Genomic DNA, 24,285 nt, shown 5'->3' on the forward strand with positions numbered 1-24,285 from the left:
ATTTTCTAATATTAAGGCAACTTTCTATATAAATTAAGTAAGGTTTAAGGCAGCAGCTATATAACCTAAAGACTTAATATTAAGGTTATTATATTCTTTAGCATAGTATATAACGCTATATATTATAATATACTAAGAAATAAGCATTATATTATATTATTCTTATTATATAAGACCCTACTGGCTATACCTTGCGTATTGGCTACAGAAATATTTAACTTTTTAATATAAATTAATTATATTGTGTATGTAAATGTAAGTTACGCCTATAGCATATTGCCCAATGACAGTTGCTATACCTAAATGTTGGAACTCTATTAACACTATTCAATGTTATTTTATCTCGTCATCAACCCGAATATGAGTCAAACCATCCTTTTGTGCTGAAAATAGTCATAAACGGTATTTCGTATAAGGCTGCGACAACACCACGAAAGCTGCTTCTCGACCTTGCCGGCTTTCTTCCATACCATTCAAGATGCCACCTCAACAAGAGACCACTGCTCAGGTACTCGACAGCTTCAGCAGTCTCCCGCTGGAGATAAATACCTACATCATGCAGTCACGTACTCCTCATGACCTCCTCTCTCTCACTCGAGCTTCTCCTGCAGCCTGGCCGTATTTTCAAAAAGACTACGCTTTTCTTATCCGTCATATATTGCATTATTCTATAACACGGTTCTATGATCATCACGCCGATCCGGTAAGTATCCCACTTCTTGGACTTCTCGCTCGTATTCGATTGCTACGGTTACAGGTTAAGGGGAAAGCCAGAGACGTGCTCGATCCTTTCTTTGCGCTTTGCAGAGGTACTGTCAAGGTGGGAGTCAAACCTCCCTGAATTAGTGACGGCGACGGATATGATTGCTGAATTGAAGAAGGCGTTTAGGTGGCGCGAGCATCGGCAACCGATTCTCCAAAGGAGCTTGACAAGGCACCTTACTGGGTGTAATGGAGATTCACTGAATCCTTCCTACGATTGAAGGGTTCTGCTGCATCTTACACCACCATGATGGATTCCTGTATGAAGACATGTGGAACTTAAGGACTATTTTTTCTCAGGACCTTTAGAGCGGGTGAAGCTCTGATTCCAAGCGATCTTGCGCCGTCGTACCGACGAACGGTTCACGGCCATGGGTCATTGAGATGCACGAGTTGGGACCCATATGGGGTCACAAAGTTCAATTTTAGGGCTCTATATGAATTCGGGCCTTGACCCAATGGGCTCATCACGTCTGTGGATATTTTGCTTCGCGTAAGGCAAATAAGGGTCTTAAGACGTCGCAAGTGGCCACCTCTTACCAGAGAACAGTCTATAATCTGTGATTTTCTCCAGAGGAAACGGACGAAGGATAGATGTTTTTGCTTTCACTTTGCATTACAAGGCAACATGTTACTGAGTCACCTTTCGTCTTTCAATACTAAAGACCAGGAGGGTTCTATTGTTGATGCATATGTTTCTGTAGTCGCTTCGCGGCCTGACCGCAAAATGGCATACAATCCTGACTTGGATGAGATATCACTTATCGCTTGGAAATGGAGGCGTGAGTGACTTGCTTCCTGTAGAGCGTTGATCGTTGGAAAATCCGTACCCTAATGCCTGGAAGCCTGAGACTTCAGACCTCCTGGTTATACTTTTTTCATCACACTTCTGGTAACATGTACATCCCAACGCTCAATACAGCACAGGGACTGGGTTAGGAGGCGGCCGAAATGCTGAGTATCTCATCGAATTAAGCGACTAGCTTTTTGTCTCGTATAACTAACAGTGCGGAGATATGGAAGGAGGATATCTAGTTTAGCTTACAGACAAAGCTGGAGAGAATTGACAGGCATTCAATGCATGTATTCCGTCGATAACGTATTAAGCTTGGGTCTGCTCGATAGTGATCTTCTGTCCACAAGGTACAGTGAACTTGCTACCATTGACAATCTTGCCATTCACCTTTATTACACTCTTCGCAAGAGAAGTAGGCAGAGGTCTAGGAAGATAGACAGTACCTTCTGTGTTACCATTCTTGGGTCCACTAACAGTCATCTGCAGAAGACCAGACTTGAACTTCCAATCAACCTCAACGTTTCCATGCTCAGTGGGAACACGACCCTTGGCCCACTCCAAACCCAGAGTTAAAGGCTTCACATCCCACTTCTTGTACCCAGGTTCAACAGCTTGGACACCGAGGGCATGTCGACTCAGCTCAGCAGTAGGTCCAGAAGCCCAGCCGTGGCAGAGAGAGGTAATTATTCCTAGACCAGGTGTACCATCGGGGTCAACAGTCTCCCAGAAGCAGTTGGTGTAGTTGGCATGTGCAGGATTGGCCATGGGTGCCCAAAGACTCTTTAATAACATCGTCGTCGGACTCGAAGGCTGCGCGGAGGTGATAGGCAGAAGCGTAAGGGCTGATCTTCTGAGCGAAACCAGACTTGGCGGTAGCGTTGCTGAAAGCCAGAGGTCCAGCCTTGAGCTGAAGTTCCTTGTTCATAGTAGAGAGCAGAGAAGTGGCTGAGATGTTGTGGCTCTGGGGAATGCCAGCGAGGATAGCGAGGGCGTTGGCGTCCTGAGCGAAACCAGTGGTGATCTTGTTGGACAGAACGTAAGCCTGGAGGGTATTGTTCCAGTGGTTAGAGTGAATGGCCTTACGCAGGTTGTTGAGACGAGTCTGGTAAACAGTGGTGTTGACGCCAGCGGCTTTAAGGAGATCCCAAGTCTGCTGCAAGCTGTAGGTATAGAGCGCGTTGAACTTGGAGCTCGCTCCGGTCTGGGGAGGATCGTAGTAGTTCCAGTCTCCAGTGAACGCAGGGTTGTCTAGAGTAAAAAGACCATTCTTCAACTGGGAGTGCGCCCAGTCCAACATTGCCGTAGTGCGAGGCGCCCACTCTTTCGCAAATTCCTTGTCGCCCAGAACCTCGTAGTTCTTAGCGAGCGCGTTGAGGAAGTTGAAAGAGTAGCCAATGAGACCCGTTATGTTGACGTCGAGAAGTTCCTTGAGAGGCTCCTGCTGGATCTTAGCCGTTGGGATGAAGAATCCGGGTGTTGTCGGATAAGAGCCCAGAAGGTCGAGAGAGCCCTCGACGAAAGTCTTGCCGTAGGTGCTGGCGTAGGTCGAGCCAAGCGCAACGTCGAGATCACCAGTATAGGCAATGCGGTCGCGTTTGGAGCCATCAACGATAGTATCGGCGGGGTTCGTTCCCATGAAGAAGTCCTTCAGGAGACTAGGGTCTGTTAAGTTGTTAGAGTAGATCTCAATACCGTCGAGAGTCGCAGCTTTGAGGTTGCGGAAGTAAGCGGAGTGACCAAAAGGAGCAACGAGAACAAAGGAACCGAAGAACTTGTCAGTCTGGCTGAAGTTGAGAACAGTCTTGTTATTGACGAGGATAGAGATCTCAGTCATGTTCACCTTGGCATGCACAGACATCCACTCGCCGACCTTGACATCAGCAGAAGAAGGGATAGAGCCAGCCTTTGAAGCACCTGTTGCTGTGACCTTACCAGTCTTTACATCGCAGGTAACAATAATGGCTTCGTTGAGAGTGTCCGACAGAACAGAGAAGCTGAACTCGCCAGTGACAGGCTTGACCTGAAAATCGAGCCGGTAGGTGGTCAACTGAGCGGCCGCAGCACTACCCAGAGCTTGAGGCGCCGAGCTCTCAACAAGAGATCCTTCTTTAGACACCTGCCAGAAGTCGGGGATAGTGTCCTTGGGAATCTCAGTAAGCTGAGCGGTTCTGGCGCCGGTGAGCCAGATGCGGTCCAAGTCCTCATCGGAGCATTCGAAACCTCCGGGAAGCTTGGTGAGAGGCGTGGTGTGAACAGTTGGTTTCACGCCAATCTTTCTAAGACGCAATTCTCCATGTGAAGAGAGGTTTAGTTTCTGGTAGCGGAAAGCTCCTTGGACAAGACGGTTGCTAAAGGTCTCGCGCTTCGTGATATTGTATCGATTCACACGGTAGGTGTCCATGGTAGCAGCCAGAGGAAGAGTTCCATCGCTCTGAGGCGAGTGTTAGATTGTTGGTAAAATACCTAAGCGCCGCGTTTACATACCTGGTAGTTGCTAAAAGCATACTTGGACTCTGCATAGGTGAGCTCAAAGGCTGAGGTATCGCCATAGGCAGAGACAACCTCAAAAGTAGGATGGCCCTCGAAATTCTCGCCATAATCGAGGATCATGATATGATGTTTCTTTCCATCAGATGAAAGAGACACAGTTCTTTGGAACCGTAGACAACCGCATTATTGTCCGCCCTGGCAACCGGTCCAGCGACAGCTGAGCCGGCTACAAGCAGCAGCGAAGCTGAAGCCTGGAGAAGCATCAGGATGTAAGTAGTATAAAGAAAATAGTAAAAAGAGAGATTGTAGTTGAGATGAAAAGTAAAGAACTGTTTAATAAGTGGCGTTGTATTAGATCTATTTACCTGAGAAACTATCACTACTTATAACTACACTCACATCCGTAGATCGGTATTACATCTTCCATCTCTATGTTTTTTGCATGATGTAATGAGCCACTGTACGGAGTAAATCGAGCCCTTTCATTTAAGCTCTGACTCTTCTGGTGGAGGGCCAAGAGGCGTGTCTCGTGAACGAGGTTTTGGCAAAGAGCGAGGTTCGTTGCTGAATTGTTGAACGAGGAACGAGGTTCACTCCCTTAGTCGAAACCTAAACAAAGTGGGGTTCGAAGAGATTTGACATCTTGAGTCAGTTTTTATTCTTCAGATCTCGTTACTGACTTTCTCGTTGGTGACTATTGGATGTGAATGTCCAGTATGCGAATGGGAAATTCTGGTAATTTGCACTGCCGAGAATATTCGTAAGTTGGACCCTTATTTCACATGATGATTGCTTTCGGCACTGTCAATGAACCTTGTACTCAATCGGTCTTTAGCTTTGTGGCTGGGAGCTTACATAGGGCTCTAGCTCAGATCAGACAACACTAACTCCAATGTCTCCAGCTTCTAAGCCACAGTTTCTTACAAGGACAGGCAAGATAGGATTTTCTCGGTCTTTTCATGCTCCGCCTCTTCATGATTCGTTACCAACGTCGCTCACCCAAGAGCGAGGTGCCTGCCAAGCTGCCATGCGTTGCGTTGCGCGTCGTGACTGATCTCGGTGTTTTAGCTTTGACCGCCGTCTTCAGACACTGCTCCCTCCAAATTAGTCTGCGCTAAACTAGCCCCTTGTCCCTGTGCTGAAGCCCGTAGCTAGCTCCCTCCCCGCTCGTCATATATTACCTACCCGTACTTTGCATCTCCATCTACCGAGTCTCTATACTGAATCTAATCATACCATGTCGAAATCAAGATCTCAATCTCCGTCCAAGGGCAAGGAAGCGCAAGATGCTGACAGTGTCTTGGACGTTTCTTGGGACGCGCCGCCTCCGTACGAGCTGCATTCCTCAGGATCAGTCTTAGCCAGCACGTCGCGCGTCAACGGTACGATCCACTCACCCTTAGGACCTTTTTGAAGCTATCGTGATGCTGACTGCGCCAAGGCCATGGAGGGGTCGATATTGAGTTCTCGTCGCTGCAGCCCGATGAAGTCAATCGCCTTCTTCCTCCCGACAAAGCCCAAGACGTTGAACCAACCAGCAGCATCCCCGCCGCTGCTCCCTCTGGGCCATGTCCAGCTCTCAATGTCGTCATCCAAGTTGTCGGTAGTCGAGGTAAAGTCTAACGACTATCTCGTTCCCTTCCAGAACTAATCAGATTAGGCGATGTACAGCCTTTCATTGCCCTCGGCGTCGCTCTCCAACGATACGGCCACCGCGTACGATTAGCCACTCATGATACCTTCACAGACTTTGTCCGTTCATCGGGCCTGGAGTTTTACCCCGTCGGGGGAGACCCTGAGGATCTCATGGCCGTAAGATTATCGACCCATCCCACAACCTCCAGGTGCTCATTACGTGGCTATAGTACATGGTCAAGAATCCTGGATTGATTCCTTGCATGGAAAGTCTTCGAGGAGGCGATATCTGTCGAAAGCGCGTCATGATCCACGATATGCTAAGAGGCTTTTGGAGCTCTTGTGTCAAGCCGGACCTTGTATCAAATCGTCCCTTCGTCGCCGATGCTATCATTGCAAACCCGCCTAGTTTCGCTCACGTCCACTGCGCCCAGGCATTGGGTATTCCACTTCATATGATGTTCACGATGCCTTGGACGGCGACGAGATCGTTCCCTCATCCTTTAGCGAATATTCAGTCCAAGAATATGGATCCCAGGGCTTCCAACTATCTCAGTTACGGTGTTGTTGATCTAATGACTTGGCAAGGGTTGGTCCTATAACCATGTTTCTTTAATCGTGCTCATGCTAACCGCCACAGACTTGGAGATGTCATCAACTCTTGGAGAGTTAAAGACTTACAACTGGACCCGTTAGCAGCCGCTGTTGGTCCCGATATCGTTGGCCTCATGAAGGTGCCCTACACCTATTGCTGGTCACCGGCTCTGGTTCCCAAGCCAAAAGATTGGGGAGACAGCATTGGTAAGGATCGACCAAGACGTAGTTGATGTGTACTGAGGATTAATTAAATTCACTAGATATTTGCGGATTCTTCATGCGAGACGAACCCTCTTATACACCTCCCCAAGATCTCGCAAACTTCCTAGCAAGCGGGCCACCGCTAGTTTATGTCGGCTTCGGAAGTATCGTCATCGATGACCCTACCGCCCTGACGAACATCATCAAGGAGTCTTGCCGGGCTGCAGGAGCCAGAGTAATTATATTGCGAGGCTGGAGCAAGCTCGGTGGAACTGACCCCAGCACTGAATCTGTCTTCTACCTGGGTGATTGCCCTCACGGTATGTAGTTAGGTGTTCCCAAATCATCAGTCCATTATCTGACATTCTGGCAGAATGGTTGTTCAAGCGCGTTGCTGCTGTTGTCCATCACGGTGGCGCAGGTACCACGGCTTGTGGTCTCGTCAATGGCAGACCGACCACTATTGTACCATTCTTCGGCGAGTAAGTTTCTTCCCACGCACCTCTCCAGGTAGCTGTCGTAACATATTCGCAGCCAGCCCTTTTGGGGAAGTGTAGTTGCATCCAACGGAGCAGGTCCACCACCCATCGCCTACAAGAGCATCTCCGTGGACAAACTCAGTTCGGCGATCAAATTCTGCCTCAGTCCGGATGCCCAGGCCGCTGCCAACAGGATTGCAACGCAGATGAAACAGGAGAGCGGTGTTACTACAGCAGTCAACTCTTTCCATCGGCATCTCCCCATAGCCAACCTCACCTGTGATCTCACTCCCCACAACGCTGCCAAATGGGAATACGTGGGAAAGTCGAAGAAGGGTAGCAAAGGCCATGTCATTGTATCGAACACAGCCTTGAAAGTACTTTTAGACTCCAAGAAGTCCAATTTGGCAGACTTTGCGCCGTGAGTTATTGTCAAGCCATATTCCTATTTGCACTGACTTACGGATCTAGACTCCGACCGAAGGAGTACCTCGTTGAGAACGAACGCTGGGATCCTTTGACGGCTGGAGCTTCATCGGTTCTAGGCACCATGCCAGATTTTACTTCTGCCCTAGGCGGTGCATTCATCGACCCCTTCAAAGACGTAAAGCGTGTCCGACCAGACGGCACTCGTCGCTCAGCAGGTACAGCGACAGCAGTTGCAAGTGGAAAGGCTCTTCAGGGTATGACGACTGCTGTAGTGAAGGGATCGCTAGTTGATGTCCCATTGGCGTTAGCTGAAGGACTTCGCAATACCCCGCGGTTGTACGGAGAGAAGGTACAGGATCATGGGCCTGTGACAGACTGGAAGAGCGGCAGCACAGTCGCAGCAAAGGTATTTGCCACTAGCTTTGAGTTGAGATGGGATACTAACATGGATTAGAACTTTGGAGTTGGCTTTTACGAAGGCTTAACCGATATCGTAACGAAACCAATGAAGGGGGCCAAAGAAGAGGGCGCTTTGGGCTTTTTCAAAGGCGTTGGGAAGGGGTCTCTCAACATGGTTGCAAAACCAGGCAGTGGTAAGCTTAGGATGCGTACTCTAGGCTCTTTGCAGCATGTCGGCTAACTTAATTTTAGCAATGTTTGGATTGCTTGCGTACCCGGCCCAGGGAGTGTATAAGAGCGTTCAGTTTATGAAGACAAATAAGGCGAGGGAGGCGGTCGCAGCCGGGCGGGTTGAATCTTTGTCAGACGGAGAACAGGCGTTAATGCCATTTGATGCTGGCCAAGTTGTGAGACGATTTCAAGAATTAACAGGGTAAATAGACTAAGCTTATGTTTTATCGGCTTCAATGGATAAGCGTTAGAATTTTAAAATCGTCCGTCTTATGAGTTCAAAACTTGTTATCTTCATATTTACTGTTATATCATTTAAAATTGTTAGATAAATGTTATTGAAAGTTGAGGTTGGTAGGAGACAGTGGATATTAAGATAGAGAGCTCGAGCCTCTTTAAGATAAGTTCTTTATATTTACATATATATCTATATTAATAGCTTTCCACGTGGTGAGAAGATAATATCCCGTTTGTATTTGCTTTCGATATAGGGTGAGTAATTACCCACTCGAGCCCTAGGGGCTCTTGAACGAGATTTCTCGTTTATCGTTTAAGGTGAACGACATGGTGGGTCTTGTCGATCCACTAACGTTGGTTAGTGAGATCCGCAAGTATTTAGATCTGACGCCAGTGCCAAAAGAGGGCGACACACTTTCAGCCTTGTTTTTTCATACTTCATTCAACATTGGCGTTACAAGCATCAGTCATTTCTTCAAAATGCGAGATTCGAGCATAAGAACAAGAGAATCAATTTCAGTTTCTTCTCTGCCTATGCTACCTTATCACTCCACATCATTATCCAGTCAGCATTACCACGAAGTCCCTCGTCGACATTTGCGACGTGGCTGTATGACTTCATTATACCTCTGACCCAGAAGAAATACCCAGTTCCAGCAGAAACCATGCTAGACAGATTTCTTACCATCTGTATGCTCAACAATGGTTGGGTTCTTGCCTTCGACTCGAGCAGAATGCACATCAACTCCACTTGGGGGCCATCAAAGATCCAGGCAATCTCCTCCAATGAAGGACCCTTTGTCTCCGGGAAGACGAGATAGACTCCAACAAACTCAACCATGACCCAAACCACAAAGATGATGTAGAACTTCCAGGTAATATCCCCGAGACCAATAGGCACGACAAAGGTCGAAAGCATCATGAAGCAGAACTGGACGAAGTAGAAGAATGACAGTCCCTTGGTTCGCATGCGATAAGGAAGAATCTCGGGGATGTAAAGGCCAAGGTTACCGTTAAAACCGAGGTTATAGGCGGGAGAGAAAAGGTAGAGGAAAGCAACGACTGTATACGCCGCAGCTTTGTTGGTGTTGTCCTTGGCGAATACAGCACTTCCTGCGGCGATGCAAATGTCGATGACCCAGATGGCAGTCAGCGACCAGAGGAAAAGCTTTCGACGACCGACCTTGGCTGGCAACGTGGCGAAGTAAATGGCACTGAACCAAGACAGCATCTGGTTGGTAGCGTTGATGAGAGTCTGCTGAAAATCCGAGTTGAGTCCGACGGAGTGCAGAATGGGCGAGAGGTAGTACGAGACAAAGGCGTTACCGGACATCTGCGAGCAGATAGCTGCCCAGACCATGATAAACATACGTCTGCGGTTACCAGGAGTGCTTCCCAAGTCCTTGAGGAAGACAACGATGTTGTTATGCTCAGATGCCTCGGCACTCAGCGTCTCAAGGATCTCGTTATACTCGAACTGAACAACAGGGTCAGAGGAGTCACCCTCGCCGTGGTACTTGGCAAGCATCTGAAGCGCCTCATCGTTGCGGCCCTTGCTGACGAGCCAAAGGGGCGACTCTGGGACGAACCAGACAAAGAGAAGCTGGACGACAGAGGGAAGACCCTGCAGCGCTGAAGGAATACGCCAAGATGCAGTGCTCTTAATGCGGAAAGTACCAAAAGTGCACCAGCCGGCGATGATAGAACGGACGGAGTAAAAGGTGAGGAACAGAGCTGTAGCCGTTCGCTGAGCAGGGTGGGCAATCTCAGTGATGTAAGGAGCGCCAACTCCAGCGACGACGACGCTGCCTGCGCCGATGATGACTCGTGAAATGATGAACATGGCGATATTCATAGCTGCACCCTGAATAGCTGCACCAATACAGCAAAGCGCAGCGCCAGTGGCCAGACCCCATCTTCTCCCAAAGGTATCGGCCGCGGGGGAGATGAGAAACGTGCCCATGATACCGCCGAGAGGATATGCAGCGTTGAAGAAGCCGAGCATAGCGCCTGTTGGGGTGCCAAAGTAAGTCTGCCAGTGGGAGACTGACTGCAGACCGTTCATCATACTTCCATCGAAACTAGATATCATATTAGCTTTAAGTTGAATGGATACGGGGTAGTCGACTGACCCTTGGGAAAAGATCGACAGAAGCGGGATCATCATGAGAAAGTTGAGGGTGCGTAAATTGGGCGACTTTAACCAACGCTTGGTATCAACAGGCGATGGGGGAAGAGCCATAGTGTTAGTTACTCCAGATGAAGCCATTGCGCATACAAGACGTAGCAAGATAGACAGTAAAAGGTAGACAAGGTCAAGATTGAACAACTGCGATGAGAGTAGGAGTTTGATGCTGGCTCAGTCCATGGCTATATACATCCTTCTCACTCGCCACGCCCTGTACTCGGGATCACTTCGACCGAGAACCAGCCTCCCCTCCCCCCTCAGCCCATTCCCACGGGGTCGTCCATTGGGGAAAATCTGGGGTACGCTAGCAGAAAAGCTCAAGGGGGGGAGATTCTGGACCATCACGTGGGAAGACGAATCCGAATACTGGGCCGGCATCTAAGGGCCAACATGCCCCGAAGTTTCTGCACGTAAAATGCAACCTTGACGGCGAAACATAGACCGAAGAACAGCCATGGCCTCGTATGTTTACCCTTTTTTTCACGAGATTCCCCGGAAATAGACAGTGTGGAGAAGGTTGATAACTGATCGTGCAGATGTGAGCGGTGCAAGCAGCGCAAGGCAAAGTGCGACCGCCGATTACCGACGTGTCAGCGCTGTGAGAAGGCAAAGGCTGAGTGTGAGTACGGGGGGAGGCGGAAGTCGGGGTTTCCAGCTGGACATCGCCAGATGCTGGAAGACAAGATCGGTAAGTCTCGACTTATTCTCTCCCCCATCATATGGTTCTGTGAGGTAAGGTAAGGTGACTGTCGGCTGACTGTTGGTTCCAGAGAAGCTAGAGTCCGAACTACGCGCCATTCGCAGCACGCCGCGAACGAGCACAGCAACTGATCAAGCACCTCCACAAGACACCATCGAAGTCGAGACCAAATCACCCAATGACCAAGCAATCCGTTCGATGCCCGTCGGTGAAGCATCACCTACCTTTGAGCGCACCCGCAGAGTCACAGAGCGCAGACCACCAACCGACCTCGTCGTTTCCCTCGCCTCTCTTTACTTCCGCCACATCCACCCATGGTTTCCCTTCCTAGATGTCCAGCGCGTCTGCGCCGACATGGGCTCTATGGATGAACCTGCGCTGCTGTACTATGCTCTCTTTGGGGTCACGCTGCCATACTCGTTTGACTCGCGTCTTGATCAGGCGTCGAGCGATTCGTTTTGGAAATACTCTAAGCGCAGCATATTTGTTGATGTGTTGGACGAGCCTTCTTACAGTTCGCTGGAGGTTCTTACGGTGCTTGTTTTGGACCTTTCGGGCATGACGCATGGACCTCAGGTCTGGGGTCCTTTGGCGGTGACGACGAAGCTTGCGGTGCAGCTTAAGAACACAGATGGGCTTGTCTTTCGGACGTCGATAGAGGCTGAGGGCAGTGAGTCGCTGAGCAAGAGTGATGGTATCTTCCGGCAGCGGTTGTTCTGGGCCATTTATGCTCTCAACTGTACGATCTGCATCACCACCAATCATCATTCGACCTTGGGCGACGATCATGTTCACCACTTTCTACCTGCGCGACAGCAAGTCTGGAGGGAGAACCTATCAGGGGTAGACGACGCATCGCTTACTCCAGCGTCTGTGTTCAGCTACCAACTGGAGCTATTCGACCTTTCTCGAAGACTTCACAGGGTTGGAATGGAAAACAGCGCGCTGTATAACAATCAAGAGCTGGAGTCGACTTGGCTGAGCGAGTTTCATAATATCGCAGCTGAACTCAGTTCGTGGATGGAGACACTGCCTTCTCGGCTATTCTGGCATAACCATAATATTGTCGAGGACCGTGTCCCAGGCGCTATCCGCCCAGCAACCTTTATGCTATATGGGTACTATTACGCTTTGGATATCTACTTAAACGGCTTTCTCGCTATACCACGTCACTTCAACTTCCAGTCCGAATCCCATCTCGAGATCCGCCGCCAATGCTTAAAGCGATGCCTCACCAGCGTACAAGCCTTAGCCCAGATCGTCACAAAGGTCGCTGACCAAACAGTCGATAAGCTGGGCTGGCCATTTGCCTAGTCCGTCTGGGTAGCGGCTCGCTTCCTAACAGCACAAAGATACTCCACAGGAGAAACTGATCCCGAGACCACAGAAAAAGTCTCACTGTTCACAACCTTTCTCAGTACCATGGGTCGTTTCTGGCAGATCAGCGCCAGTTACGCGAGGATACTGCGTCGAGCGACTTCTGATCTTGATGCAGGGATTGAACCAGGACAAGGGACGATTCTTCAGCTCATGGCTGATCTTCGAATCCCGACGTCTCATATCGAGGATCAGTTTAGACCGGACTCTATGCTGCATGGAGTGATTAGTCCGGGGCAGTCTGGTTCGACGTATGATAACCCGAGCTACATGGATGTTGAGAGATTGGATACTCTACTCCCTGTGTTCGCTGACGATGCGTGCTTTGATATGTCCCAAGATCCGGATAATTGGTTTCGCATGCCGTTATTTGCATCATCAGCATATCAACAATTAAACGCCCCAGAACAGGAATGACACTTAGTTCTAACCTTTATATTGACTTTCTGTTGTGCCGAGTAATACTATACTGTCTAAGATCTTGTCCATGTGAAACTCATGTTCTGCGAGCTCTTCTCAACCATCCCCGGCCAACCTGGCAAATTGACATGCACAGAGATTGACTCGTCTAATCCCTCAAACCCCAGCGTGACTCGCGTCTCTCCATCTAAAGAGCTCCAACTAACCTTTGCCAACACCATCTTCCCCTCTCTATAGAACGGAACAGTTGCTTCGAGAGATGTATAAAGACCCAAGCGCGGCGCAAACTCTATCTCTTGCCATCCTGCCTTTGCAGGCCGTATCCCCGCAACCTCGGCCAAGAACTCATAGATGGGAGCGCTGCCCCAAGCGTGGCAGTCTGAGCGGTGTGAAACATCGTCTTCTTCCCAGGTCGTTAGACCAAGTGATAATTGGTGACGCCATGGTTGCCATAGAACATGGAAGAGTTCGTCGTACAGAGAACCTCCTGCAGCACTGATGGCGTGAAATGTGTAGAAGGACGTGGAGATCGACGTCTTGATAAGTGGTGTACCACTCTGAGAACTTCCAAGGGCGCGGTTAAGTAATGCCTGAGCGCTATTACTACTAAGTTCTGTCTGCTAGTTTAAGCTCTTAGCTATAAGCCTTAACTGTAAATAACATATCTAGCTAATAACTTAGATATTATATTATAATAACTAACTAATTACTATAACTAAAGGCTAATATTATAAAAATCTAAAAGATAACTTATTTACTTACTATTATAGGTTATAAGAAGGTACTTTTAATTTATTTTCTAGAATAATTAAATATAAAATAATAAGTAAAATAGCAGCATACTTACTTAAATAAAGGCTTAAATAAAAGCTTAAATAAAAAATAAAACCTTATATAAAACCTTAAATAAAACCTTATTTATATAGTATATTTAAATAAATTCTAATAGTAGTATATTAATAGACTTTTCCTTAACTTTATTAATATTAAAAATTATTAAAAGACTTTTAAAAATAAAAATAGCTTTAAAAAGATTAAAGCTATAAAAAGATAAATCTTTAAAATTATTAATATTAAGAAATATAAAAAGCTTCTTAATAACCTAATTATATAACTAGCTATTCTTAATACTTATACTTTTACTTATACTTAAAAGACTAAGAAAGCTATTAAGTAAGAAAAAGAAGTACTAAAAGCCTTTCTTTATAATAAGGTTAAAGCTAAGAAAATAATAAAGTTAATTAAAAAAAAAAACTAAAATTAAATTAAGTTCTTAGTTAAGCTATAGCTAGTAATTTACTTAAATAAATAACTTTTAAGTATAGTATATAGCTATTAGATTTATTAAGAAATACTAATATATAAGAAAAGCTTAACCTAAAGAAAGTTTTATAATAATATATATATTAATATAATTAGGGCTAAGAAAAATATTAAAAAGAAGGTTTAGGGTAATTAGAAGGTGGTAGCAGAGTTAAGTTTATAAGTCAATCACAAGGTTAGAAAATACACTTCGACTTTAATACAATAGCGCTGTCACCACATACAGCACCACTGAGAACTGCCCAGACCTGGTTGTGCTGGCTACGGTCAACTTGAGGATCCGAGCAAGCAGCAATACTGTCTGTAAAGTATTGCCCATCAAAACACTGGCGTTTAACCGCATCAACAATTAGACCAGTCCGATTACAATACTCTTCAGCAAGGAAAAGTCGGCCTGCACACTCTCCCTGCAACTTGGCCGCTAGCTTTAGTGTATAGGTATACAAGCTGTTTGTGTATGTCGAAACCCCGGATTCCTCTGCTGAGGGCGGAATGCCATACGGCCTCCACTGCTCCGCCCAGTCATGAAAGTTCCAAACGCCCTTCTCATTACCTAGGCTCACGAGATCGAGACGTTGATCAATGAGTTCGTGGAAATACCCTAGCACGGCATCCACAACAGGTAACGGAGGCCGAACAAATGCCTTATAAGCATAGTAGAGGAAGTGATCGTGTAACATGCAGATCCAGTAGAGGGAGCCCGGAGAAGTGAGGAATGATCTGTAATTGAGTTGAAGGTGCTCTACTGGCCGTAAGTCCAACGCGAGGCTGGAATGAGCTATGAAGCTGCACAATTGCCTGTCTGGCCAAACGGTCATCTCCGGATACGTGGTAAGTGAAGAGACAAGAGCTGCGTGTGTCCATGGCGTATTGCAGCTGTTCGTAAAAAGGGCAGTCCTCGTAGCAATCATGCATGCAGTTTTGTAGTGTTCTGATACTCGTCTCGTACAGCGCTCCCAAAGTCCCGTCATCTGAAGTCGTGCTGATCTTTGACAGTACGTCCAACGGATAATTCACAACGTCAATGTCGATGCCGCGCATGATCAGGTCAGATGACCCAGTCTCAATGTTCAGTCTCATGAAGCGAAATGTGCGCCAGTGAAAAGGCATGTATACTTCTTCTGTATCTTCCTCATCGTAGTAGCCTAGACGTGGATTCCCATCTTTTCCCTGGAAAGCATAAATATCCTTGGGTCCGATAAGGAATTTGCTGGTATCGCATCTGTTCCCCTTGCAGCGAAGATATGGAACAAGCACTGGGGTGTCCTCATAACTTTCAGAATACTTTATCGTAAGACAAGCGCCTCCAGCTTCCGGCCGAACAAAACGGAAGCGGATAAAAGCAGTTGTATGGACGGGAGTCTCAAGGTCAAGTTGATGGCTTGATCCGGCAGAAAGAAGGATATTACTATGTCCGGACTGTACACCCAGTAGTCCTGCACTCCAGGTCTCACGGGACAAGCCGCTCTGAACATTGTGAATAGCGCTGAAATAGGATCTCTGGCCCCTCATCGGCGGGATGAGGCGCGGCGATAGTTTCCACGGCGCCGTGACACCAGTAGAGTTCTGAAAACGGAGGAGTGTCGCTGGAATTCACTCCAAGGGCGTGTCGCGTGATGCAGAAACCATTTCGTATACGTGAAGAAAGTCATCTTCTGCCTCTTCGACGCGGAGAGTCACACTATGATCTATCGCCGTTTGCCAAAGCTCGCTACTTCGGACCTGGGGTGCCCAGACCTCATCATCAACAGTAGCTGCGATCTTGACACCACCTGTTCCCAGACGTGGAAAGCTAGTCCCGTACGAAGTCCCATGGAAGAGTCGAAGGACATGAATAGCGATGTGGTTCTCGCCTAAGCGCAAGTATGGGCTGATGTCGACCTCGTCGTAGAACCAGAGACTCGCATCTCCCTTGACAGGTCCAAAAGCGACGAATTGTTTGTTGATGTATAGCTTGTATCGCCTATCGGCTGTGATCTGAGTCGGAAGCAACGTCGATATCTCAGAATTGACGACGAATGTCTTGCGGAAATGTACGAAGCGACCGGCCGTGGACGTGGCTTTTTCGATGAAAGCGGGATTCCACATCCAAGATGTGTCGAATTGTTCGGCGGCCATGATGGGGATACTCTCGATAACAACGGCTGAAGAACTACGGTTTGGAGGGGCAAATGGGCATCTCTTCAGTCATTGTGAAGCGCAATTTCAATGTAGTGGCACTCGACCCACGTTGAGCCGGGGCGCCCTTCGGATGTTGTAAGACCGAGACATACCTCGTTTAACGGGAGCGGGCGGGTTGACATGCGCCGACCAGTCCGACCCATTCCATATCCATAGGAATTTAATTGTTATCTCGGGGGTATGCTTGGCGAGGCTTTCAAGTCAAAGCTTTGTGGTTCCGTTCTTTGAAAATTGTTTATCAGAAGATTCGGGCCGTATAAGATGCCGTGCCAAATGATCTGATACTGGAATAACATCATACTTAGTCCCCGCCACAAAATCTTGCCACGATGTACTTAAGACCTTAGAGGGAATTCTGTCGCGCTATTTCCAATATTCACGACAAATTGTGCTTACGAAACAAATTGTGCTTACGAAACTGACATTTGCAACACCATGGCGGTCCTTTCTCTTATGCCTCTCGTCATAGCATTAACTCGCAATAACTATACAAGGCCGTAGAACGATGCATCCACCAAGACCAGTGGCAACATCTTCAGCAGCTTTCAGATTAGTCAACGCTTCAGAAACGCTGTCTTGTAGCTGCATTGGCGGCTTATGCCTGGTAGATATGAGAGTGGAGAGTAAGGATAGTTACATCTCCTTCTGTTTGGGCATTGCTAACTCTTGTTGCGATTTTCCACACTCTGAGGTATGTAATAACATTACTTCCGGTACAGACTTTGTAGATACTTACTATTAGAAGCTATACGTATTATAGTATTAACAGCCAAACGGCCATAATTGGTTTATAATGCATTCGGCTAGTCAAGGCTTGCCCTGTATAGTGCTTATCTATATCTTCACAAAGGCTAGCCTCTATTTCAACAGAATAGTGCGACACGGCGGCCACTAAAATAGGCCGCAATACAAACTGAACGATTGCCGAACCTGAGGGGGTTTATCAAGGTTATCTGGCCAGTATGATGGAAAAGGGAGAGGCTAACGCATTATGTGACAACCTTGGGCTGTAGTTGCTAGACTGATATAACCCTGCTATTGTATTCCCCATCGTACATCGGATCAAGAAGGTTTACTGGTATCCCTCTACCCTCTATAACTTCCATGATCTGCCCCTCTAAAAATGGGTTTTCTCCATGGTGATACACATAGTCCATTGCCTCACGGCTCAAGTCTATAGCAACGCCATCCATCTTGGATTCATTCTCAACAACTAGTATAATAAGCTTTGGCTGATTGCTCGACGGCCTCTCTCTCCAACCCAGGTTACAGCGCAAGTCCTCTAATAAATCTCTGTAAGTTCCCTCGCCAAAAAAGAAATCAAGGAAGCTCAACTCAAGCGACTCCAGTGACGATGGGAGTGTAGAAATGAAGGCGATGACATCTCTCTGTGTGACAAAAGATCGAGAAAGTGCAAAGCGGCGTAGATTCGACCAGTCCTTGACGGGGAACATGCTCCGTAGCGGCATACCATTCTGTTGGTATCCCACAATGTTGTGCCATGCCCTGGTTACAGGAGGAATGCCAGTATCGATACTAAAATGTTGCAAGTTGTTTGCTTTGCTCAGAGCTCTGAAGAGGAGTCCAGAACGGAAAGAAGGCCAGTTTTGTTTGGACTCTGAGCCGCAAGCAAATGATAACTCCAAGCGTCTCAGTGGAGGGTGACTCAGGATAGTCACAAGATCGCGATACTCCTCACTGGCTGCACTGTCAAAAAGACGGCAGGTGGTTCCCGTCCAAAGCAGCCGGCCTTCCGTGACAAACTCGGAGAGCTGAAACATCGGGTTATCACGGACATGTTGGGCGACCTCTTTCGTGACAACACAGAATCCACGCCATTTTCGTTTTGATGTTTCATCCCAAGGTGTAAGGGGGTGTTCTTCCATTGTGATCGTTGGCCAGCCTTGTTCCACAGGGTATATCAGGCCTGCTGGCAAAGATCTGATCGTAGGCGATGGATACAGAGGTCTTCCCAGAATCCCATGAGCAGCAGGACTCAGAGTAACTCTTTTGAGGTTTGGAAAGCGTGAAAGACCGTGTCTCAGAGCATCAGCGTCCCGGCCGTAAGCAAGTACTTCATCTTGCTGTGCCTTAAGCTTGTGATATACCTGATATGACTCAGCCAGGGTGCACCGAGTCTTGAAAGCTTCCTTGACATGAGACATAGACTGAAACTCCTCTTCCCTAGTGTCAATGGCACCTAGGGTGGAACAGTAAAACATTCTAAACCAGTACGGCACTCCTGTGGGATCATTAGGGTCTCTATTCCACTCTTTATACCGACTGCTCGAAGGGTGACCAAAGCGCGAATCATCGTAGATGACCTCGGTGACTTTGAACCGGAAACGATCATGGTTCGCGATCAAGGTGAAGACCTCAATGTCGCGCAGGTTAGTCGATAAAAACACACGGTCAAAGCGCGGAAGAGATGCGTTTCCGAGATATGAGCATGTCAGGCGGAGATTCTTAATGTCGGCGTTAGGCAAAGTACAGATGACTTGATTCAGAAGCTCGAGTGGAAGGCGATGGAGAATACTAAGATTATCCGGTCTTTGCTCAGTTGAGTTCATTATGACCGAGGCGACGCAACCAACTGCGCTGTGTATAAAGGTAAAGGTAGGTCTGAGTTGAAATGAGCTCAATCATTGCTCGGCTAATATGCTGAGGTTTAGCCTGGAGAGGGGGATTACGACGCCTGGAGCACTCCAAAGAGTAAGTGAGTGGGGCCGACATGTCCAATTAAAGAAAACAGATTGCAACCATCAGCAGCCAACCAGAAATAACCAATGCTTGGTAGATATACACAAATAAATTATTTGCAATACTGAGAATGGGCCTTAATTCAGGCCGGTATGATATTGTCAGATGCATCAAACTATAGCTCCCTATAATCTCCTTATCTAAGTGGCATATCTCCAGTGAGGATGGTCATCGCCCAGATTATCAGCATCTGCACCCTGAAGTCTATGATCTCTCTCCCCACGATCCCTCTTCTTATTCTCCCTAATCGCAAGGAAATAGAACGCCGTACAAGAAATACCGCAAATCCATACCATACCAAGACTAACCCCAAGGCCGGTCCAGTACTCAGGCGCCTCACGCGTAAGATACACATTCGAAGCGACGATACCGCCAAGATTACCAAAGCCAACCTGTGCAGCTGAAGCAATGGAGCGTTTGTAGTGTCCGCCCATGGTGTTGGATAACCATCCAAGAAGGACGGGCTGTGTGATGTAGCCACCTGTGACGAGGAGGAATAGGGCAAAGTATCGTGCTGCAGTGGGCACTTGGTGTTGGAGGAGAAGGAGGATGTAGCCAATGCTTGTCATTACGACTCCGAACATGGTGAAGCCGTAGCGATGACGCATACGGTCGGCGAGGTATGCGGCTGAGAGACAGCCTATAGTTGCGACGATGTATACTGGGATCGTAAGGACTTGTGCGCGCTCGGCGGCGTAGCCCATCTCTCGGAGGATAGTCGGGATAAAAAACTACAAGAGTCAGTACGGCTGTTTTTATCTGCGCGGGCTGTATCTTACCGAGCCAGCATATCCGTTGTTGACGATACCAAAGTATGCCAGAGTGCCGAGATAGATCTTCCAGTCGGTCAAGATTCTCTTCCAGGCTGCCTTATTGAGATGGCTCATCTTTGCATCGCCCGAGTCATCAGCTAGTCGAGCGACAAGTCTGGATCGTTCTTCGTCGCTGAGGAACGAAGCTGTCTCTGGCCAATCGGGGATCCACCATTTGGCAATGACACCGACAACCACCGTGAGAATGCCCTCGAGGATAAAGATCCTATAGATCATTAGCAAGTGATAGCGGTAGAGGGCGGGAGACATACCAGCGCCATGCTTCAAGACCGCCGACATCATGCATCTTGGCAATGGCGAACGCCAAAAGGCCAGAAAAGGCACCTGCCAGGATAGCGGCGCTGAAGAAGAGAGACATACGCCATTGGACTTCGTAGCGTCTGTAGTACATGCTGATAAGGTAGATGCAGCCTGGAACAATACCGGCTTCAAAGAAGCCGAGCAGTACTCGACATGCGATGAGACCTTGGACATTATTGACAAGGCCCATGCCGACAGTAGAAATACCTGTTGCAGTCAGTGGCACATTCACCAGAGGCAATACCAGGTGGCAAGCATACCCCAAAGAACGGTAATTCCAGCAAGCCAAAGAGATGGCGATATCCTCTTGATCATGATGTTGGATGGGACTTCAAAGATGATGTACTGCACAGCTCGAGTCAGTCAATTGTGTATAATTGTATCGGATCGCTTGGCGTACGGGAATGAAGAAGACGAAGAGTGCCATATTGTAATCGCTGCCAGTCATCTTGAGATCCTCTGACATTCCTTGGATCTTTGCGTTGCCTACATTCCAAGACCATCATATCAGCTTCAACCTCTCTAAGACAGTCTGTCGCGTGATGGGAGCATACCGATGTTGGTTCTATCCATAAAGGAAAGGAAAAATATGACCATCAGGGGAGGAATTAAACGAAGATCGCACTTCCGCAAAAGCTTCTTGGTAGCCTCTGACTCCTCAGGTGTCTGCTCCACGGTAGACTCAGCACCCTTAAGCGAGGCATGGTCGAAAGTAGCTTTCTCGTTGAGGTCAGCCATAATGGAAAAGAAGAGTGATGATTAATAGTTTTGAGCTGTAGGATGACGAGGGACAGGGTGGTGCATGCCTCCTTCTTATGGAAGTGGGCGACTACTTAGCCTACGTCTCGACTCAGCAACGGTTACCCTCGAGTCCCTAGCATTGGACGAAAGCATCTAGATCGACAAACTGAAGAGGGATAGCCAAGTGCGGGGTGTGGAGGCGGGGGGACTGGGATGTTGCCGTGTGATGGAAGAGGAATTCCGGGGTAGCAAGGTCATAGACGACGTGTTAGGATCATGAAATGGTTGCGTGGTAATAGCGTCATGCAAGATCCGAGGAAGAATGATAACGGCATAGCCTATCTTGGCAGGCATTCCAAATACTGCATAATACAACGTTTTACAATAGCCCGGGTCATTCCCGAACGCGTCCACGGTTAGCATAAGAGATAGTAGCTACTATCAAGGTTAACCGGGGAAGTCAAACGGCTAGACGGATGCCCATATAGCTAAATCCACGGCTAGGAATTTGCGTTGTCTGATTGGAGGCGGGATATCCATACATCATGTTTATTTATGCTTTGACATGTAATATCCCAGCTAGCTAGTGATGTGAGTTTCGCAGCAAGAACTGTAACTGGCACAAGCGTGCATCGGTTACGAAAACCCTTGTCCGTCACCGTCTAGCGCATTGAAGGATGCAATGCAACACAAACAATGCTTGGCTTCAAGAGGTCGGGCACAACCCGGAAACGCGGGTTGGTCTCAGACGAATCTTGTGCTGAATCATTCGGAAACTTCGGAAGTATAAACCTGACTCACTATTCACTTGGGGAATAGCAGAGGAAGCGTAGTGATAAATAAATACAGTAGTGGGTAAACCACAGTCCGATAACACTGCTATTAGTTGAATCATGCTGAATAGCTGTTGCATTTAATTGATAAGTACTCATCTCCTGGTCGCTCTCATGATCATGATTCGGGGTTTGTTGTGATGCCGGAAGCGGGGGATAACGCCTCCACTGCCGAAGTCAGTTGCCAGAGCCGATCCCCCGCTCGGGAACCAACCGTGTCTGGAGAACTCCTCTTCGGATGGATCCCGCGTTTCAACGTCAAAGGTAAAGAAAGACCTCATGAAGTTGACTTACTTTACTATCAATCACTTTATATCTGTACCAATATGAGATTAGAAGCTCAAACCACAGAATCAGATCGTACAGGTCCTGCATCAACAAAGCCCAGCATGTACGTAACTCACCACAGTGATACTTCGCGTGACTCACGTAGCGCAGGTACACAACATCTTTCGCCTTCTTCGAGGCCCTCGTCGAAGCAGGCGTCAAGAACTGCTTCGTCAATCTCGGGTCTGACCATCCTAGTATTCTTGAGGCCATGGTCAGAGGCCAGCGGGAAATGAAAGATAAATTCCCCAGAATCATCACGTGTCCTAATGAAATGGTTGCGCTGTCCATGGCAGATGGATATGCGAGGTTGAGTGGCGAGGCGCAATGTGTCATTGTGCATGTTGACGTCGGGACATCTGCTCTCGCGGCTGCAATTCACAATGCTGCTATGGGAAGGGCGCCGGTTTTGATCTTTGCTGGTCTTTCGCCTTATTCTATTGAAGGAGAACTTCTCGGTTCGAGGACTGAGTTTATGTAAGTCCACTCTACCAGGTTAGCAAATCTCACTGACCATTATAGCCACTGGATCCAAGATGTGCCGGATCAGAAGCAAATTGTCTCTCAATACTGTCGATACGTCGGTGAGATCAAGACTGGAAAGAATGTCAAGCAAATGGTCCGTCGCGCCCTCCAACTTGCAACAAGTCACCCTCAGGGTCCCTCCTATCTCATGGGCGCCCGCGAAGTCATGGAAGAAACCATTGAGCCATACAACATCAACTCCGCCTTCTGGAAGCCCGTCGCACCCGCAGCACTCCACCAAGAAGCCGTGCAAGAAATCGCAGAAGCTTTGGTCAACGCCTCTGACCCATTGGTCATCGTCGGTTTCACCGGTCGGAACCACGCTGCTGTTGAGCCTCTTGTCGCGCTGGCGAATACTATCAAAGGCCTGAGAGTTCTTGATACGGGATGCTCGGATATGTGCTTCCCTGCTGATCATCCTGGGTGGCTGGGTATGAAGTACGGCGTTGACTCGGCGATTCAGAACGCCGACGTTTTTCTGATTTTGGACTGTGATGTTCCGTGGATAAATAAGCTTTGCAAGCCAAAGAAAGACGCCAGGATTTTTCATCTTGATGTTGATCCACTAAAGGAGAGCATGTTGGTGTTTTACATTGATGCTGAGCAGCGATATCGTGTTGATGCAGAGACGTCACTGCGACAGATCACTGATTATCTCCGGGCATCTCTGTCCGAGAAGCTTGCCACTTCTGAGTTTGATCGTCGGGAACAAGCTCTACAGCAGTCTTATACAGAGCGTATTCGAGCTCTCGATGCAAAGGCCAAGCCTCTCGAGTCAGGCAAGCTCACAACCGATTATGTCTGCTCAATCCTACGCGCCAAGTTACCCGAAGACACGATCTGGGCCGTCGAGGCCATCACAAACATGATCGCCGTCGCAGATCAAATCCGCGCTACCATCCCCGGCCAATGGATCCACTGCGGCGGCGGCGGTCTCGGCTGGAGCGGAGGCGGTGCCCTCGGTATAAAACTCGCCGCCGACGCAGCAGACGCCGGTAAGCGCAAACGCTATGTTGTGCAAATCGTAGGTGACGGGTCATACATGTTCTCCGTGCCTTCAAGTGTATACTGGATCTCTGCGCGCTACGGCATTCCCGTTCTTACCATCGTGTTGAATAACCTGGGCTGGAATGCGCCCAAGAGATCGATGTTGTTGGTTCATCCCGATGGACCTGCTTCGAGGGCGACGAATGAGGAGCTGAATATTTCGTTTGCGCCGAGTCCGGATTACGCGGGTATTGCCAAGGCTGCGAGCAATGGGGTCATATTTGGTGCGAGGGTTGCTGATGTTGACGAGTTTCAGAGTGCATTGGCTGGGGCGGTTGAGAGTTTGGATAGAGGCGTCTCTGCTGTGTTGGACGTGGCGATTTAACAACGAAGTTCATTAGATACAAGTAAGAATACATGACACAACTCCTTTATTAAAGACTTTCGCTGCTGTGGCAGTGGATGATTTAAACCTTTAGGATAAGCTTCTGAGGAGTTAATTCCAGCTAGTTACCTTTTCTCTAATATAGGGGT

The 24,285-nt window shown here is 48.0% G+C and overlaps 8 protein-coding genes across 8 annotated transcripts; 3 read left to right on the plus strand and 5 right to left on the minus strand.

The window, feature by feature from the left end:
• Positions 1-1,864: 1,864 nt before the first annotated feature.
• Positions 1,865-4,168, minus strand: FSUBG_7055 (alpha-L-rhamnosidase C; the record flags this gene model as incomplete). Its single annotated transcript, XM_036685319.1, has 3 exons — positions 1,865-2,278; positions 2,349-3,989; positions 4,043-4,168. The coding sequence occupies 3 exons, from the start codon at positions 4,166-4,168 to the stop codon at positions 1,865-1,867; spliced, it is 2,181 nt and encodes a 726-aa protein (XP_036537407.1).
• Positions 4,169-5,285: 1,117 nt separating this feature from the next.
• On the plus strand, positions 5,286-8,029 carry FSUBG_7056 (sterol glucosyltransferase; the record flags this gene model as incomplete). Its single annotated transcript, XM_036685320.1, has 10 exons — positions 5,286-5,430; positions 5,490-5,660; positions 5,709-5,860; positions 5,914-6,272; positions 6,324-6,484; positions 6,541-6,801; positions 6,855-6,963; positions 7,016-7,381; positions 7,432-7,795; positions 7,844-8,029. 10 exons carry the CDS (start codon positions 5,286-5,288, stop codon positions 8,027-8,029), a joined length of 2,274 nt encoding a protein of 757 aa, XP_036537408.1.
• A 759-nt stretch (positions 8,030-8,788) lies between these two features.
• On the minus strand, positions 8,789-10,525 carry FSUBG_7057 (general substrate transporter; the record flags this gene model as incomplete). The annotated part of the gene is made up of 2 exons (XM_036685321.1): positions 8,789-10,337; positions 10,389-10,525. The coding sequence occupies 2 exons, from the start codon at positions 10,523-10,525 to the stop codon at positions 8,789-8,791; spliced, it is 1,686 nt and encodes a 561-aa protein (XP_036537409.1).
• Positions 10,526-10,898: 373 nt separating this feature from the next.
• FSUBG_7058 (positive regulator of purine utilization) lies at positions 10,899-12,458 on the plus strand (the record flags this gene model as incomplete). The annotated part of the gene is made up of 3 exons (XM_036685322.1): positions 10,899-10,906; positions 10,981-11,132; positions 11,215-12,458. 3 exons carry the CDS (start codon positions 10,899-10,901, stop codon positions 12,456-12,458), a joined length of 1,404 nt encoding a protein of 467 aa, XP_036537410.1.
• Positions 12,459-12,994: 536 nt separating this feature from the next.
• FSUBG_7059 (six-hairpin glycosidase) lies at positions 12,995-16,382 on the minus strand (the record flags this gene model as incomplete). Its single annotated transcript, XM_036685323.1, has 4 exons — positions 12,995-13,558; positions 14,489-14,984; positions 15,214-15,830; positions 15,903-16,382. The coding sequence occupies 4 exons, from the start codon at positions 16,380-16,382 to the stop codon at positions 12,995-12,997; spliced, it is 2,157 nt and encodes a 718-aa protein (XP_036537411.1).
• A 1,079-nt stretch (positions 16,383-17,461) lies between these two features.
• FSUBG_7060 (uncharacterized protein) lies at positions 17,462-19,015 on the minus strand (the record flags this gene model as incomplete). The annotated part of the gene is made up of 1 exon (XM_036685325.1): positions 17,462-19,015. The coding sequence occupies one exon, from the start codon at positions 19,013-19,015 to the stop codon at positions 17,462-17,464; it is 1,554 nt and encodes a 517-aa protein (XP_036537412.1).
• Positions 19,016-19,345: 330 nt separating this feature from the next.
• FSUBG_7061 (tartrate transporter) lies at positions 19,346-21,076 on the minus strand (the record flags this gene model as incomplete). Its single annotated transcript, XM_036685326.1, has 6 exons — positions 19,346-19,936; positions 19,985-20,243; positions 20,290-20,545; positions 20,599-20,683; positions 20,739-20,824; positions 20,893-21,076. The coding sequence occupies 6 exons, from the start codon at positions 21,074-21,076 to the stop codon at positions 19,346-19,348; spliced, it is 1,461 nt and encodes a 486-aa protein (XP_036537413.1).
• Positions 21,077-22,238: 1,162 nt separating this feature from the next.
• Positions 22,239-24,136, plus strand: FSUBG_7062 (Benzoylformate decarboxylase; the record flags this gene model as incomplete). Its single annotated transcript, XM_036685327.1, has 3 exons — positions 22,239-22,303; positions 22,351-22,716; positions 22,762-24,136. The coding sequence occupies 3 exons, from the start codon at positions 22,239-22,241 to the stop codon at positions 24,134-24,136; spliced, it is 1,806 nt and encodes a 601-aa protein (XP_036537414.1).
• Positions 24,137-24,285: the final 149 nt, after the last annotated feature.

This window comes from Fusarium subglutinans (assembly GCF_013396075.1).
Source record: "Fusarium subglutinans strain NRRL 66333 chromosome Unknown NRRL66333_c0000086, whole genome shotgun sequence".
Classification (NCBI taxonomy): Eukaryota; Fungi; Ascomycota; class Sordariomycetes; order Hypocreales; family Nectriaceae; genus Fusarium; species Fusarium subglutinans.